General features: G+C 42.4%; 1 protein-coding gene across 3 annotated transcripts in view; it reads left to right on the top strand.

Annotated features, from left to right (window-relative positions):
* wu:fc17b08 (uncharacterized) overlaps nucleotides 1-18,513 on the top strand; it is a 54,754-nt gene extending 36,241 nt beyond the window's left edge. For all 3 annotated transcript variants that reach the window (XM_060842212.1, XM_060842214.1, XM_060842213.1), the window contains one exon: nucleotides 4,245-18,513. In XM_060842212.1, coding sequence (XP_060698195.1) covers nucleotides 4,309-9,045 — 4,737 coding nt within the window. In that variant the 5' untranslated portion in view covers nucleotides 4,245-4,308 and the 3' untranslated portion in view covers nucleotides 9,046-18,513. The remainder of the gene's footprint in view (nucleotides 1-4,244) is intronic.
* Nucleotides 18,514-18,797: the final 284 nt, after the last annotated feature.

Genomic DNA, 18,797 nt, shown 5'->3' with positions numbered 1-18,797 from the left:
ACATTATCAACCAATATTTGACACTTAAGCACATGAAATAGTGGCACAATATTCCAGACACTGTAAATTTAAAGCATAAACTGGAAATACTCAGAGCTGGCAGAATCTTTGGAGAGAGGTTCTGTTTAAGGGTAAATGACTTTGAACATTAAGGCAGGAGACAGAAAATTTGGTCAGAGGTTTTTAAGGAGAGTCTTGGGGGAAGAAAGAGAGGTGAAGAAGTTTGGAAGTGAGTGCCAGAGCTTGGGACTAAGGCAATTGATCACCAGTGGTCAAACGATTAAGTTTGGAGATTGAGCAAGAAAACGGAGTTATTTTAAAAAAAACATAAATGACTCTAATCTGCTTTGGTTATGGAAGTACATTTCTGTCTTCTTACCTATCTTACATCCAATGTGGCTGTTATCTGTAGTGTATACTTTTTTTTGCCAGGAATAACCTCTGTAGTATTTTATTATATGGCATGGTGTCAGACATTTGAAAGATGGTCCTATGCAGCACCATGGGATATTGTGCCACTTTAAAGATGCTATGTAAATACAAGCAGTTCTTTTTTGTCATATGGCCTTGCCACTGCTATGACTGTAGTCACTTTAAGCATATTAGAATAGAGTGTGATTCATGTCACCTAGCTCCTTCCTTCATTTTAAAAATGACAAAGTATTCATAATACAAGGACTCTTTTAATGTAACAATATTCCCAATGCATTTTGCAGATGTATGGCAAAGAGACTAAGCTTTGAGATGACTAAAAAGTTCTGTTAGTGAAGTTGAGGGAGAGTATTTCTTTAACAGTCGTACCTTGGGTAGTGTTGTCTAACAGAAAGACCAAGGAGTTCAGGGACATAATTCTTTGAAACTCGGGTAACGTGTAGACAGGGTAGTTAAGAGGGTGTCTTCATTGCTCAGACCTTTGACTATAGGAGTTGGGATGTCATGTTGAGATTTTCACAACTACTTCTGGAGTACTGTGTACAGTTCTAGCCACCCTGCTATAAGGGTGTTATTAAACTGGAGCGAGTTCAATGAAGATTTCCCAGGATGTTACCAATAATGGAGAGTTTGAGTTACAAAATTAAGTTGGATAGACTGACACTTTCTCACTGGAGCAGAGGTTGAGGGGATGTCCTTATAGAGATTTTTCAAATCATGAAGGGCATAAATAAAGTAAATAGCAAGGGTCTGTTTTTCCAGGGAGGGGGAGTTCAAAAAATAGGTGGCATATTTTTAAGGTGAGAGGAGAAAGTTTTTAAAAGGACTTGAGGGGCAACATTTTTTATACAATCATCCGTGTGTGAAATGAACTGCTTGAAGAGGTGGTGGATGCAAGTACAGTTAAAACATTTAAAACACATTTGGATAAGTACATGAACACAAAAGATTTGGAGGGACATGTGCCAAACGCAGGCAGGTGAGACAGGTTTAATTTGAGAACATGGTCGGTGTGGACAATTTGGACTGAAGGGCCTATTTCCATGCTGTATAACTCTGACTTTGTCACATCCCACAGCCATCCATGATTTTGCTGCTTTTCATTTCTTTATTTACAATATTTACATGCCTTAATATTTGTGTAGCTTGGTGTAAATTTTATTTCATAAACCTCCTGTGAAACACCTTAGGATATTTCTCTACGTTAAAAGGCTGTTTCAGTAGAGGCTAGTGTCTGCTGGAGTAGCTCCATTATTAACTTCGCAGGGAACAGTATGAAATCTTGCTTTGAAAGAGTTTGTGAACTTTGGATCCTACTGTGTGCTAAAGCTTCTCACTTTCCTTGGGACATCATGGAATGCAAAAGTAACTGTTGTCGTCTTTTCCCTGCGACAAACCCTCTTCCCTATCAATTTGACTCTCACTTCTAGTACCAAGTGCAAAGAGTTCACTGATTTTAATGTCACGAAGGTTGTGACCTTCTAATAAGCTGTTCCGATTATTTCCCACCATTCCATTGAAACTGTCATACCAAGCTACCCAGAAAATTGTATGTTTCTCTCATTACTCTCCCATTCCCTGTAATGCTATGTCTCAGCTCATCTTTCTGATGCCCTCATGGGTTAATATTGTTCACAGTTCCCTCTTCTCCTTCAAATCTGCCTTTATTAGCCGTCTCAAAAAAATATCAGTCCTCATTGACCTTACAAACTGCTGTTCTATATCAACTTCTCTTTTCCTTTCCAAAGACTTCCAACAGACTGTCACCTCTCAAATCTGTGCCTGTCTTTTCCAGAAATCCATGTTTAACCTCCTCCAATCAGGTTTCCATCCATGCCAAAGCACCAAAATGACCAGTCAAATTCACAGATGACACCCTATGAGACTGAAAGGGCAGACTCCTCCTCCTCAATCTGTCTGCACCCTCAGACATGATGGACCATACCATCCCACTCCACCACCTCACTACTAATGGGACTGTGTTTGCCCAATTCTGTTGTTGAATATCTAGTTGTAGTCAGAAAGTCATGCGCAGTGGCTTCCCTTCCTGCACCCGCAGTTACCTCTTAAAGCCCACAAGAATTGATCCTTGATTCTCTCTCACTTTTCAGCCATATGCTGTCCCTCTGCTGCACGAATCACAACTTTTATTTTTCTCTTCCATGGGCAACAGCGAGCTCTACTTCACCACTGCCTCTCTCTGTTGCTAGGTTATGATTAGATTAGATTCCTTACAGGCCCCTTGGCCCAACCAACCCACACCGACCTTCCGAAGAGTAACCCACCCAGACCCATTTCCCTGTCACTAATGCACCTCACACTACGGGCAATTTAGCATGGCCAATTCACCTGGTCTGCACATCTTTGGATTGTGGGAGGAAACCGGAGTACCCGGAGGAAACCCACGCGGACACGGGGAGAATGCGCAAACTCCGCACAGACAGTCGCCCGAGGCTGAAATTGAACCTGGGACCCTGGTGCTGTGAGGCAGCAGTGCTAATCACTGAGTCACCGTGCCGCCCTTATGTGACTGCTTATCCGATATCCCATATTGGATAAGCAGAAATTCCCTCCATTTAAGCATGAGGAGGACCAGAATTCTAAATATTGCCTTTATGAAGCTCAGTGTCAAATCTTGCATGATAACATTTCTGTGAAGCATTTTGTTATTTGAAAGGTTCTAGTTATGTCCATATTAATCACTGATTTTTGCGATTTAGATCTCAATTTTTCAATTGAGTGATGCTCCTTGTATCACAGAATGAGCGATTCTACTTCTCAATCGGAGTAGTTGTACCTGCTTTTAGCAATAATCTTCTTGTACTTGCTAGGTTCTCAGTAGCATAATTAGGTATATATGCATTTCTAAAACTATCTGCCCTTCCACTGTGGGACTGGGTGAAAATTGATGCATTTGAAGATTTCACCCCTGATCTTTTATGATCTGTTGGAGAGGATGTTGTCTAAGTCTGAATGTTCCGGGTTCACAGCTCAGTATAGAGATTTAAGCACTTAATCCAACATGACACTCCAGTGCAATGCTGTTGTAATGGGGAGGATGTTATGTGCTGTCTCGTTGGAAGTATTCAGCCATTCAGTAAGGTCATGGCTGATCTGTATGTTAGCTTCAACCACTGGCTCGATCATTATTTCAGAGGATAGTGATAATTAGAAAACATTCCTGTACCCAAAATAAAAAAAAAGTTCTCTCCACAGGTGTTGCCAGACCAGCTGAGCTTCTCCAGCACTTTCCTGTGCTTTATACCATATTTTCAACCTTGTTAGCAATTTGCTTTTATCCACAAACCCAAGATCCCCTTGAATGGATGTATTGAAGCGAATAAAGCTGAATTTCATTTCATTTTAGAAAGGGAGTTTATGGGGTACATGTTTTTAAAGAATTAACAAGATGTTAATAGCAGAATCTTTTTTAAAAATGTAGAATATATTGAGATATATAGGGATCACAGCCAGTGGTAACCAGTGAGATGAAATGTTTAGAGCTGAAAATGTGTTGCTGGTTAAAGCGCAGCAGGTCAAGCAGCATCCAAGGAACAGGAAATTCGACGTTTCGGGCATAAGCCCTTCATCAGGAATTCCTGATGAAGGGCTTATGCCCGAAACGTCGAATTTCCTGTTCCTTGGATGCTGCCTGACCTGCTGCGCTTTTCCAGCAACACATTTTCAGCTCTGATCTCCAGCATCTGCAGACCTCACTTTCTCCTAGATGAAATGTTTAGATAACCACACAGTTGTTGTCTGAGATTGTGTTCATTTATGAAGTGTAAATGTCGTCTTTTGTTTTTTTTTAGCAACAAGATACCAAGACAGGAGGCACAACACAACACAGAATCCCGGAGTTCCCTTGACCAGTTTATGGCTAAGCTGTGTAGACATCATCAGAAACAGTTTATGAATGTATTAAGCTACATGCACAGTGAAGCAAGTCCAGAGGAGCAGCCCCGGGAATTGACAGCACGTGAAGACATGGCCACATCCAGCCCAGCCCCCGTCCTTCTACAGCCTAAAAACCCCGAGGACCGAACCCCGAGCACCTTAAAATCGTGTCCTTCCTCAAATCAAGAGACTCAGACGTCAAACAAATCGAACAGTGAAAGCATCAAGGAGGAAAACCAGCCAGCTCATGAGGAGCTACTCCTGCTGGGAATTGAAGCAAACAGAGTTCCTTCTGTTGAAAAGCTGACACCCAGAGGCTGCTGTAGCAGTGGGAATTATATAAAAAACTGCACTGAAGACGCAGGGTTCTCCTCAATACGTATATGTACTACTGACTTTAATAAAACTGGGAGTATGGAGGGTCTACACAAAGAAACTGTGAATCAAAAGGGGATCAATATCACACAACTAGATCAGTCCTCTAGCGAATGTGCACACATCAGTACTGTTGCCCGAATAGAAGAAATATGTTCTAACAGTCATGAGAACAAAACAGAGGGTGCGGTAGCTGCCAGAGCTCAGGTTGAAACTCCTCAAGTTCTTCCTGACGAGCTTTTGAACTTGACTAAGAATTTGACCAAAAATCAGAGTAGTTCACGGGGCAGTTCCAGAGCTGCCTCTGATCACAAAGCAATTAAACACACGTCAGTTCAAGGTGGATCTCGAGAACATACCAGTGCTGCCAAAAGAATGATTAAAAGTAACCATGTGCTCACAACGGAGTCGAGCACCAAAGATTGTTGGTTTCCCTCAAAGTCGCGTGCTGCCAGTGGCCGCTTGAGATTGAAACCACAGGCTCCTCCCACAAAGACAGCCAGAAAGAGCACCAGGGTGTCTGTACTGCGGGCTCGTTCTTCCATGCCCATGTGCCAATACGTGAATGAGCACGACAACCAGTGTGATATTGTTTACATCAGCAAGCCTATCACGGAATGCCGTTTTGATGCTCAGAGGTCCTTATCTTCCAGTCGAAAGACTGCACGGAAGAGCACACGTGGACATCTCTGCAACGAAGAATATTGGGAGCTAAAGACTGTCCGCACTTTGGCCAGGACCCCAGCAATGGAGGCGAGAAATGGGAATTGTCCCTCGTTGATTCCCATACCACCTGCTCCGGTGACCCCGAAGCAAGCACTTGTCTTGCCTGTCAGCGTGCCCATCTGTGTTTCTGTGGAGGCTGGAGCTGGTACTAATGAGGACCCAAAAGTGCAGCTGAAAGTCTCACAGGAAGATAGTCAAGAATTTGGTTATTCAGAGAGCAAAGGGGAGCTGGTGGTTGAGCCGAGTCAGACCTGTCGATCACAGGAGACTGAGGCACTTTTCCGGATTGAAAACAGCCCACGAGGTGATCCTGAGAGACCTGGGGATCCTGAACGACCCAGGGATCAGGCCCCTGTCTCTGATTCCAAAAGCCATTCTCTGGAAGTCAAGAACATACCAGTCTTGACCTCACAAATGAACAACTGCATCACAACGCATGCTGATTACCATGCTCTCTGTGACAGCTTGTCAGCTGAACTTGGTGCTTGTGAGAGCACTGAGCTTTCAAAGTTGCTGACAGAGTGCAGGAAGGCTGGTGGGAGCCCTTCTGAACTGGAACAGTTAGTAAAAGAAAGCGATGCTCCTGAGGACATACCTTCAACAGCAGGCTCTCCAAGCAATTTGCAACCTGTTCCAATCAATCAGAACCAAAACCCTTCAGTGACATCTTTAGAAAAGATGAGCACCAGTTCATTTTGTGATATTGGGGTTAAGATCATTCCTACTCAGGAGCAATGCAGCACTCAGCACTTCAACAACAGTGAAATATTAAGCATTAACAAGACTATAACGAGCGATAGTCTCAGCTGTCCGCTATCAGGAGATCAGCGTCCTGGAGAGGTAGTTGAATCTCTTGGAGATGTGAGTACGATACGGGTAGAAAAATCATTAACTGAGATCGAAGAGCCCAGCATATCAGAACAGGCACTTGGTGTTCAAGATGAAGCAGTTGCATATTCTGTCCCTTCTTATATGGTTTCATGTCCGCCAATAGTGTCCGGGTGTCAGGATGAGAGCAGTCACATTGATTCAGGAGAGTCTGTACTGGAGCTTATGGAAGGACCTCATCAGGGAACTGATAATATGGGGTGCAATATAACAGTGAATGGACCAGCTTTGGAGAAAACAAAATTGGAAGACTCTAATGAAACTGTGATTGACCAAAAGAGGGAAAGAAGCAATAGCACTGAAGGAACTCCTGAGTCTGAAAAGCAGACAAGCCGCCACAAGAAGGCACGAGGCCTGGCTGCACCAGAGAAGAAAAAGCACCGCAGGAAACTGGAGCTAACTTCTTCAGATAGATGTTTACGAAGTCAGCAGCCTAGGCAACAAGCTGTGACCTGTCCCAGTGACATTAAAGAGCAACCACCAGTTTGTGGTGATGGCTTATTGGTACCCTGTCTTAATGTAAAGCTCCTGAGAAGTCAAGGTGAGAGAGGATACAAAAGGGAGGTGTGCGTCAACAAAGTAACATCTGTTCAATTTCCTACAGAGTGCTTCAACAAAATCCTTCTGCAAAGCATTGTTGACCCTGAGAGCAGAGTATGTGAGTCTCCTACTACCACATCTGAGCAAGACATTGCCAAGACAAAAAAGGCGACTGTCAAGCAGCTCTCCAAAAACCTCCTTTTTAAAGATTTTGAAAACTTTCAAGATGAAGAATTGGTAGATGACAATCTTAGCAATGAAGGAGCACGCTATGGAGAAGGTCAGGTTCTCGAGGTCTGTGTAGATTCCCGATCATCGGAAGAACGGAAAGTTTCCTTTTCTGCTCACGTCAGAAATGATCAAGATTCGGAATCCTCTGATGGTACGGTGGATGAAATGTCTCCTGCTATCCAACAGCAGTCAAGTTCAGGGAAGGCAGATACCTGGAAAGAGAACTCAAAATGGGCAAGAGGAGGCATGATGAAAAGATTGACGCATGTGGGATCACTGCATCAAACAGCTAAAGGAACAACCCCCAAAACACCACCAGGCGATAAGGTTCTTGCTGGGTCTCGTACCTTGAGATGTTCAAGTATGTCCAACGCAGAACCAGAAGCAATTGCACTACAAGAGGACAGCAAATGCTTAAATATGAATCAACCTACTGAATTTCACCAGGAGAATGAAGAATCTGAGCTGCTAGGTCTGAGCGACACTGATGCTCCTGAACCGAGTCGGCCAAAGTTTTTGGACTGGTGCTCAGAGGACGAGAACCAGGAGTTGATCACCACTTTGAATGCCACGTATGAGAACATTCACAAGGCTTGGATTCAGATGGAGAAGGAAGTGCCAGTGATGCAGAAAGCAAAATGCAAGTCTGACCGGCTCAAGGAGATCTGGAAAAGCAAGAAGAGGGCTCGCAAAGCAAGAGGACTGTATGACCATAAAATATCCCCTGTACAGAAACTCTTCATGACCAACTTCAACCTCGCCAGCATCTGTAAGTGGTTCATGGAGACAACTGAGACCAGGTCTCTGATCATCGTTAAAAATGTCAGTGCCCGGAATCCGGTGGAGACCATGAAAGCCAAAACCTTCCTTCAGAAGAACTCCATGATCGGTCTGTTCCCCAGTCCCCAAGCCGAGCGGCTAAAGAAACACCTGAAAAAGTTTGCCATGGCGTCTCCTGCTCGGAACAATTGGAAGACTCGAGCACTGCTGGACAATGTGCATAGGAGAGCTGCGACAGGGGCAGATGGAGCAGGGCAGCAGCAGTGGAGCTTTTCCTTAGATACTGGAGAAGGCCTGACTCCCAGGGACCTCTTTCTGGCCAAAGTGGAAAGTGATCCTGTCGAGGAGGTTGTATTTTCTGCCAACAACGCGGCAGCCCAGCCCACCAAGCATTTGGGGTTGAAGAAGCCAGTCAGTGCATGGATTTTGCGGAAGTACTCCAACATGAGAGGCAAGCTCCACAAATTGCAGCAGGGGAAGGAGCACGCTGGGAGGAAGGTCTTAGCTAAGCACAAGAGCGTCTGTATGAACCCCATGGTCTCACCCAAGTTGACCTCGCAGGCCCAACTGGAGCCTCACGGAGCCCCTCTCCCCGTTGCCTCTCGGAAGCCTGAGGAGAGCAAAGGGAAAAGGAAGGCACTCAAGGGCACTCGCGTCGAGGAGCTCCGTGTGGGGCGAGTCAAGAGCAGCAAGTCCGAGGTAGGTCCTCCTGTCCCGCTGCCCAAATCCATGACCAAGCAGTTGCCTGCAAATCGCAAGTCCAAAGCGGAGGTCAGCTCTGTAAAGGCTGCAGCTCCCAAAAGGGCTACTGCCAGTGGAAAGACCAATATTATGACCCCAAAAAGCACCGAGAAGAGGCTGTCTGGTGCTAACCTGAAAAATGTTCCGAGGGGCAAGGGCGCACCCCAAAGCAGAGATGGGGCTAAAGGCAGAAAGACGAAAAGAAACAGCAGCAAAGACCGTCGGATGAAACCCAACAAGAAAGCAACAGGATCTTCAGTCAGGGCCAAGAGGAGCATTAAGACTGATGCCAAAAAGAGAAACAAGGTGGCCACCCCAGCGAGGCGTAAACGGAAGGGTGAAGTCAACTTGGAAGCTACGCACAAAAAGAAACGCAAGTTAAATGAGAAGAGAGACCCTGTACCCAACAAACGCAAGCGGACTGATGCAAAATGACATGCTTCCTGGATGACCTACTGTAAATTATTGTGTCTTTATACAACAGCAGTCAACAAAAGAGTGTTGACTGCAGAAAGCATTAATTGTCAAAGCTGCTTTTTATAATCTTGAAGCAAGCCTTTGAAATCGCAGAGGAAAGAACTCGTTTGATTTTTAATTTTATTTTTTTAAGCACGTGAGCATATAGCTTGTTGTAAAGAAAATACAGGGAGCTTCCCCTAACTGTGAATAGAGTTTTTATATGGTGCTATGGATGGTATTGTTTTCTTTTTCCTGTTTGTTTTTTTTATATATACACATATATATATAAATATATATTAAATATTGCCCTGGCTTAGGACTGAAATGAAAGCTGCAAGCGCAATTTGAAAAGAACAGTGCCTTATTTAATGATGAGAGGAAAAGAAACAATTTTTTTTGCGTGTGTGTAACTGAGATTAAAGGCTTGCATTCACAATGGAGACTTGCTCTATACTTGTTGCACCTCCACTTTCTGTAAACAAAAAAAAGCCCTTGCATATAGAATAACACAGCACAGAAAGAGGCTATTTGGCCCATTGTGTATGTGCTGGCTGTTTGAAAGAGATATTCAGTTAGTCTCATGCCCCCTGTTATTCCCCCTGAATGCAGCACAAATTTCCTTTTTCAGGTATTTATTCATTCCTATTTTGAAAGTTACTGTTGAATTTGTTTTTATGCCTTTTCAGCCAACGTATTCCAAATCACAACATCCCGATGTATAAACAAAACAAGTTCCTCACTGATTCTTTTGCTAGTTTACCTTCAATTTGTATTCTCTGTTTTCAGACCTTCCTGGTAGGAAGTTTCTCTTTATGCTCAGTCAACCAAACATTTCATTTTAAACACCAACTTACTTAGATTTTCTAATCCCTTTGTTTGTCTCTCCCTCCCTCCCGCTCTCTCTCGCTCTGTCTCCCTCTCTCCCTTATCCACTCCCATCCCCAAACCTGGGCTTTCGTCTGTTAAATTATTCAAGTGTGATTATGTGACTCTGCTTTCATTGCTCTTCCCAGATTCCATTCCGCACGCTGATTACTCAGATTGCAGTCTGTGTTGTTCACTGATGTCTTGAGTAAGATTTCCTCGGTCACTGTCTTCCAAGGCTGGAAAGCAGAGATTTCTGCAGTCTTCCTTCATAGCTCAAGTAAATTTATATGGCTGGTCCCACCCCACTTTCGCTTGTCCTTTGTGACTCAGTAGCCAACACTGATGATGAGGTGAGGACTCAGCAGCGTTCAATTCAAGCCTGGCTGTTCTCCGTCTATGCCGTGGTTTTTCAGGTGTAATTTATTTGACTAAGTGTGCTATCGAGATAACAATAGTAAAAGCAGACATTCTTGCATGTCTCCCACTCTTTGCACAATTCACAGAATGAAGCAGTTTATAGAGAGGCCACTTAGGCAACCATGCCCATTTGAAAGAATGCCCAGTTAGTTTACCAATTGCCCTCAATCTATGCTTTTTTCCATTTTGAGTGCACATACAATTGCATTTTATAAGTTACTATTAGATTTGTTCCCGTTATGCTTTTGTCTGTTTCTCACTGACCCACATATTTAGTGTACTTTAAAAATTCTTTTTATCTTTGAACTTCCATGATAGGAGGTAAAGGCCTAGTGGTATTATTGCTGAAGTATTCAGCCAGAAATCTGTTCCAGAGGCTGGGTTCCAGTATCGCTGTGGTGTATGGTGGAATTTGAATTCTATTTTAAAAATCTGGAGTTGAAAGCCTAATGATGACCATGAAACCATTGCTGGTTGTCGGGAAAAAAAACAATCTTTTTCGCCATTGTCCTTCAGGGAAGATGACTGCCATCTTTACATGGTCTGGCGCACGTGTGACTCCACACCCGCAGCAACATTGACTTTTAACTGCCCTCTGGGGAAATTTTGAGAATGGGCAGGCTTAGCAACATTTGCACCCCAAGAAAGCATCCTTTAAAAATGCCAGCTAGCAGGACATGGAATGTGTCCTTAATAAAGGCTGAATGAAAAGTGAACTGGGTTTTAGCTTGCTGTCCAGGGGTAGGTCAGATCAGAGATGAGCAAATCCAGCATTATTGTAACAAGATCAAGAGTAAAGAATTGGAATGGCTGGTAATGCTCATATGGTTCAATCAAGAGTTCAGTTTCTTGGGCTACTTGAGATGCGTTAAAAGAAAACATTTTAATCAGTCTGTAGAGGGATGTTACTTCACATGATGGGACTTGAACCCAGGCCTCCTGGCTCAGAGGGAGGGTCACTACCACTGTGCCACAAGAGCTCTACTTATTCTAACCTGTGACTGAATATCCCAATTTTTTTGCGAGCAGATTTTGCTGATTTAGTCAAACTCAGCCTTTTGGGAAGGTGAAGGTGTTGCAGGGAGGTGTCTTAATTCTCTCGGAATTATTCAAACAAAGAATCTGACCTACAACGTGAACCTGTCTTTACTTTCCTAAAAGAGTTGCACAGCAGCTCGAGGTGAAGAACCTAGAAGGTGACAGACTGGAAAAATAACAATTGCATTTTATAAGTTCCTATTAGATTTGCTCCCGTTATGCTTTTGTCTGTTTCTCACTGACCTTCATGTTTAGTGTACTTTAAAAATTCTTTTTATCTTTGAATTTCCATGATAGGAGGTAAAGGCCTAGTGGTATTATTGCTGAAGTATTCATCCAGAAATCTGTTCCAGGGGCTGGGTTCCAATCTCCCTGTGGAAGTGAAAGCTTTTTCCAAGAGCCAGTGCAGACACAACAGACCCAATGGCCTTCTGTGCCCTGTTTCCCTCATTCTTTAGGTTCTGTGTTTTTCCAGTCTTTTCTGATTTTGGTTTAGTGGGTGATGGAACATTGCACCATAATCCAATATGGCTGATAAGAGCAATAACTGCAGCGTTGCTAGAAGAAAATGGAAATGGAGTTTTTAACCAGTGTAGAATCACATCAGAATGTGATGGCATTGGGCCCAGTTGGTCATGCTGATATTTACTCTCCACACTAGATACCACAGATCCTTTCTCATCTATTTCTGTCAGCAACCTCTATATATTTCTCCCTAACATGATCAACTAAGGTTGAAATGCATCAGTGTTATGAGCCTCAATCTCTCCCCAAACTCAAAGTCCACATTCTCAATAGTCTCTGGGTCAAGGTTTTTCTTCTGAATTCCTGATTGATTTTTTTTTGAGTGTCTATTTTATATTAATAACCTCCCTGGTTTTGCATCTCCCAGAGTGGAATTTCTGCATTAAACTCCTGTTTTAAGAAGGGATTAATTTGGAGGAGCACCTGAATTGTGTAATTTGATCCATTCCCTTTGCCCTTAAGAGATTCTTGCCTGGATTTCTAATAAGTTTTTTTTGTGTTCTCAGGCACCATTGATTCCAATATTAAGCAATAAAAGTTTATACCACTTAAATGATGAGCAATTGGCTAGTACACAGTGCCTTGCTGTTCATCCTCGTTTCTATGCAAGCGTTTTTTTTAAGAAATAATTGTTATAATATTGAGTATTGATACCTGGTGGTAGTTTAGTTGAACTGTGGCAGCAGTGGTAATCCAAGATCATGCAGCTAAGACTGCTCCGTTACCAGAATTAAACCAACCTTGAGTCATGGAGGTAGCCTTGTAAGGTTGGTAATGCAGTGGATACTTACTATTTAGACAAACATGGCAGCTTTTTTTTGCACACTGTGAAATCCTGTAGCTTTAAAACAATATTTCACAATTGTGTGAACACTCCCTGCATTTCAGATTTAGTTATTTGGTGTGATGCTCATTGAAATTTGCAGTGAGCATGATTATTCCTGTTCTGATTCATTTCAAGTATGGCGGAAGGTGGCATGTCAAGATACATTTTTGGTGGAGAGGTTAGATATGGTTGTAATATAAGATGGATTTTCACCTCAACCAACTTTCCTTTTCCATCATTCATATGAAAACCTAGGTCTTTTTGTCTTGTTTGTGCAAGACCCCTATTCTCATTGATAAATATACTTTAGTTTCTAGTCTGACAATACCTTGGTTTTAAAATTCTTGCACCTGTTTCAAAAAATATCCTTTAGCTTTGCACCTTCCATTCTCTGTAACTCCTCCTGCCTGTAACCCTCCCAAGAATGCTCTTCTCCAATTTTTTTGGTCTCTTTGTTTCATCATCTCAAAACTGTACTTTCAGTTGCGTGGGTCTTAAACCCTGGATTCCCCTTACTAAACATCTTTGCCTCTCTAAAAATCTTTGCCTTTTTTTTAAAAAAAAGTTGCTCCTTTGCACCTACCACTTTGTAATTTTTGGTTACTCATCCCAATATCCCCTTCTGTCAACTTTTATTTGACACTCCTGTGAAGTATTTTGGAATGTTTCATCACGTCTGAAGGTATTGTATATGAACACACAACTGTTGTCTCTTGCTTGCACCAGCATGGAGGAGAGAAAATAGTGTCTCCATGAGATTTCTAGCTGTACTGCTTTGCAAGCCTTTCTGGTGGACATGAGAAGACAGCATTGTTGGAACAAAGCTCATGGGATGTGTGGGCATGCCAGGGTGAGGCAGATGTGCTGCTCTTGTCCCAAGCTTCCATGCTGTGTAGACCCATTTGACTTCTATTCCACATTTTCCCATCTGTAGCTTTTTCAAAAAACAAAGAAAGTTGAAATGCTGAACTATTTCATTACTATTCCAGTAATTGTACATGAAAGAATCTGCCAGAAAAGAATACAGCGCAGGTGATCAACTGGGCAGGACCCTTTGAAATAAAATATCTCAGGTTGGCAATTCATTGTGGTGATGCAGAATAGGGCTCCTACATATCCCAGGCAAAAGTGAGGATTGCAGATACTGGAAGCCAGAGTTTAGATCAGAGTGGTGCTGGAAATGCACAGCAGGTCAGCAGCATCCGAGGAGCAGGAAAATCGACATTTCGGGCAAAGGTCCTTCATCAGGAATACCTCCCGTAGTCCCTTTTATGTTGAATATTGAGATGAGGAATGAAGTGTGCACGAAACCCAGGATTGCTCTTTTTTTGAGACAAGTGCATTAAGATCCATTTTTGTTCATTAGCCAAGGCACCACTATAAAAACACATGCACATACACTTCTGTTTCACCCCAACCCTCCCACATTAATGTTGCCTTCCAGTGTCCAAGAAGCAGAGAAAAATATAGTTTATTGTCCTTATTTGAACAGGCTTCTTTCTAAAAGATTGAACATATAGAACATGGCCTCCACAATCCTACAAGCCATTAGTTATTTGTTCTCCAAACCATACCTGCTAACAGTAAAGAACTATATCTAGCAAGCACTTTAGTACAGATGAGTGGCAGGCAGAATTTGGAAAACAAATGAAGAGAACTGCTAAAGAAGATTAGCTTCTCAGATAGCAATAAAGCCAATCTTCAGCTAATCACCTTTTCTCGCTTTTTTCATCTTGTGCTGGTTCCCTGCAAGTCAGGTGGCCTAATACAACCACAGCATTGTCCTTTGTAATAGGTTACTACCATGGTATTACCCTGAATGGCAGTCTTGTAATAGGTTACTGGCCTACTAAGATCCCAGGTAGACTTTAATTAAATTTATCTGTCTGGTAAGTAGTATTTGGTTCTCCGTCAATCTTCTCATTGTGGAATCACTCCTGTAAATCTGGTCTGTTCTGTACCTCACAAAAAGGCAACAAATACCTAGCAGAGAAGGAGAGATTAATGCTTGGTGTTAAAATAAGCAGCTCGTCAGCATAATTGTAAACTGTTCTTAAATTATTAAAATGTTGGCCTGCTCCATTTGAGAATTGCGAGTGTGTTCAGGCAAAAATATTGCATTGTGAAATACACATGCTGGTGTGTTTCAAAATTCATGAAAAGCGCGTATAATAATTTTTGAAATATGTGAAAGCAATGGAACTTGTGCACACATAAATTTGTTCTTAATGAATCAACAGCTCATACAGTGTCCTAGGTACAGGACACTATACCTGTGCCATGCCCATCTACCTGAACTGCTGAGTCATTCCTGGACTGAGTTCTGCTATGACTATTTGTTTAGCATTTGGGTTGGGATTAGCATGATGAGTTGCATGGTCATTATCTTGGGATGATAATGGCATTCAGCCATATCATTTTCCAATGCACAGCTTTACTGGCATGTTGGTAAATTTAGCAGTTGGTGTTTTTTGTTTACCATGTTGGGTGGTGGAGAGAATGTGATGTTGAGAGTCGGTTTATGAATGAGTCGGTGAGTAACTTAACGGGGTTAGCATGCAATCAGTGGAAATTAAAATTGAAAGGCTAACTGCAGGCAAGGACTTTCTAAAATCTCTCACAACGTTTAGGAAAGTTTTTTGTTTTGTTTCTGATGGTTACTAAATACGGTCACTTGTATGTGTTAATCAGCCGGTTCTAAGCAGTGGCTCTTCCTTGGGCAATCAACAGCTTCTTGCAAAATAAAAACAATACGTTGGAATGTGTTCTTCCATTTGCAACTTGATCTTGTTCTAATCTGATTTGGGGTAAGAATATCGAGGGATATGAAACCAGATCAGGTATATGAAGTTCAGGTACAGCCAGTGGAACAGACACTGAGAGGTTGAATGACCCATCCTGATCCTAACCATACATCAGGTAAAATCCATGGAAAGCAAGGGAGTATGCGTCATGCGTCAGCTGCCTGGACTCGCTGTGAACAGTTCTGGGCAGCGTACCTTAGGTAGGACATATTGGCTTTGGAGAAAGAATCACAGAATCCCTACGGTATGGAAGCAGGCCATTTAGTCCATTAGTTCTGATGAAGGGCTCTGGCCCGAAACGTCGAATTTCCTGTACCTTGGATGCTGCCTGACCTGCTGTGCTTTAACCAGCAACACACTTTCAGCATTTAGTCCATTAAATACACATCGACCCTCCGAAGAGCATACCACCCACACCCATCCTAACCTGTAACCTTGCATTTTCCATGTCTAGTACACCTAGTTTGTACATCCCTGGACACATTGGCAATTCAGCATGGCCAGTCCACCTAACCTGCAGATTTTTAGACTATGGGAGAAAACTGGAGCACCTGGAAGAAACCTTCACAGATGGGGGGAGAATGCAAACTCCACACAGACAGTCGCCTGAGGCTGGAATCAAGCCTGGGTCCTTGGTGCTGTGAGGCAGCAGTGCTAACCACTGAGCTGAGAGATTACACAAATCAGGGTTGTATGCCCCAGAATTGAGAAGGTTAAAGGATGATTTGATTTGATGTTTTAAGTGTTTTAACATTAGATACAGTGGAAGTATTTCTGCTGAATAGGGAGTCTCGGTTTAGGGGATATAGTCTAAATGTTCAAGCCAGACCATCCAAAAGCAAAATTAGCGAGAACCTGTTCACACTGTAGGTGGTAGGAGTTTGCAGCTTTTCAACAAGTGGTAGTTGATCCTGGGTCAATTGTCATTTCTCAGTGAGAGTGAGAAGTAACCAAAGACACTAAGGGTTAGAGGCAAGGACCTTACATAGATTTGGGTTACAGATCAGTAGCAATGAATGACAGAACAGGCACCTATGCTCCCAAGGCCAAAGACTATGCGGTAAGGATTCCTGATTTTCTAACATTCACAGAAAACATCAGAAGTGAAAATTTTGGAAAGATGTGCAATAGAACAAAATTTTGCTGATTCAGTTCTGTAAATAGTGTGTCCCCGGGAGTGAAAGAGTGAGGCCCTTTTGTTGATCGTAGATAAGTTTTAGAAAGAACTGAAGATTGTAATTCTTAAAATACTGAGGTATTTAAAACAAAGCATTTGACTTTTTCAAGATGGAAAAATGGTCCAGTCATGGAAATAAATAAAAAGGGATTTATACTGTCTGGACATAAAGCAACTGGTGTTTCCAAGGCATCTTAATACATGTTAATTATTTTTAATAATGTGGCTTCTCTTTAATCATTGGCTTTCTGTGATTTGAAAAATGTCCATTAATGAAAGTGACTCTGGTAGAATAGGCAGCAGTTTTGTTTGTGTAGATATACAATGTTAGAAGCATTTGATTGGGCGATGCCTGTTTAAAAACTGTCTTTCAATATTCATTTTGAAGAAATCTGAGCATTTTCTCACAGGTTTTTAAAATAAGCTTTTCTTCCAATTCAAAGCAAGTTGTTTGTGGTACTGTAAATATTATTTATGGTAAATGAGTTAGGTCTTATGTTAAAAATCTGCAGAAATTTCAATTACACGGGGGAGTTCCTTCCACAAGGAGGATGCTTAAAGAGGAAGTTCTCAGCCCACTGTATTGGGTAAGGGTTTGCTGGAGTGTGAGGTGCAAGGAGGAAACGTAACTTATCCTTCATTAGGAACTTGTGGCAGGTACAAAAGAACATCAAGACAATTGGGGTAACAACAATGTGGTGTTCACTGGGCCCTTCCCTGTGCTATGTGTGGTCCGTTCACTGTTAGAACCCTTCCATCTCGTGTCTGACAGTTATTAGAGTTTCAGTATTTGTAATAAAATCCCCACAATACATTCTGTGTGATGCATGGTTCATACCTCACAGTTAGAATTTAAAGAAAAATAATTAAAGCTTTATTTATAAAATATGTGGATTATATTGTGTTACAATGATGTGTGACTGTAACTCACTGTTTGCTTTAGTAAATTGGGTGTTCTTTATTTACTGTGTTCCTACTTCCTCCTCCCCTCCTTATCTACATCTTCTCTTCAACCTCTTCCTCTCATTCCCTTTCCGACGCTGACTCCATTTTGTGTCCCCTCCTTTTGTTTTCCTTTGCCCTCTCACAATCTGCCCTATATTTCTCTCTGCCTTTTTTCCCTCTCTGGTCTCCCTCTTCCCTCCCCTTCCTTGCCATCTCTCCTATTCCTTGCCTTCCACTTTTCCCTGACCTCCCTCTTCCTTTCCCTTATCATCCCTCTTCCTCCTCTCCCCCTCCCTCCCTTTTCCCTCCCCATTCTGCTATTCTCCCACTCCCGCTCCCTCTTCCCTATTTCTCTCTGTCTTTCTCCACACTCCCACTCCTCCTTCTCCCTCACCCTTCTCTTCCTCCCCCTTCTTTTTCCCACTCCTGCTCCTCCACCTCCTTGCTTCTCCCTCCCCTTCCTTCTCCCACTTATCCTTCCTCTCCCTCTCTTCCCTGACTGTATCCACCTCCTCCTACCCCAACCCTTTTCTTCTCTGTCGCTCTCTCTCTGTCTTCGAATATTGGAATTGTATGCAACCTGTTTACTTCAGTTGTAGCCTCCCTAATCAAGTCTAGATCGGCTGTTGCTGATCACTGGGGGAAATCAATGCTAACTTGATGTCTTAAGCCAAGTCTCGGATTCTTAATTCTCCAATTTCTCCCAGAGTTGAATTAGTATTTTTGATTTTTTTTTCATTCCTATTTGTGTTTTTCAATCATTCTAGCATCAATCATGCTGTGTTTGATCTGCCCATTCCTAATGTGTATATTTTATTAAATCTTATTAAAGCATAACTTGATTATTTTCCCTCTCCCGTGTCTTTGCTGCAGTGAATTGAATACATAGATGTGAGGCTGCTAATGAAGACTATTAAAGCTGCCTTCCTTGGTATGGTTATCACATGTGGAGCTGAGAGGTTTCAGGGAGAATTTACATTTCTACAGGCACCTTGGTTTCAGGTTGCCCCAAAGTTCTTTGCGGTCAATACAAAGTAGCTGTTAAGGTTGAAGGTTAAATTTCCACACCAGAGATTTGACCACACCAACTGGATACTTCCAGTGAAATTCTGAGGGATAGAGATGCCAC

Source organism: Hemiscyllium ocellatum, chromosome 22 (assembly GCF_020745735.1).
Source record: "Hemiscyllium ocellatum isolate sHemOce1 chromosome 22, sHemOce1.pat.X.cur, whole genome shotgun sequence".
Classification (NCBI taxonomy): domain Eukaryota; kingdom Metazoa; phylum Chordata; class Chondrichthyes; order Orectolobiformes; family Hemiscylliidae; genus Hemiscyllium; species Hemiscyllium ocellatum.
This window is presented reverse-complemented; position numbering and strand designations above follow the sequence as displayed.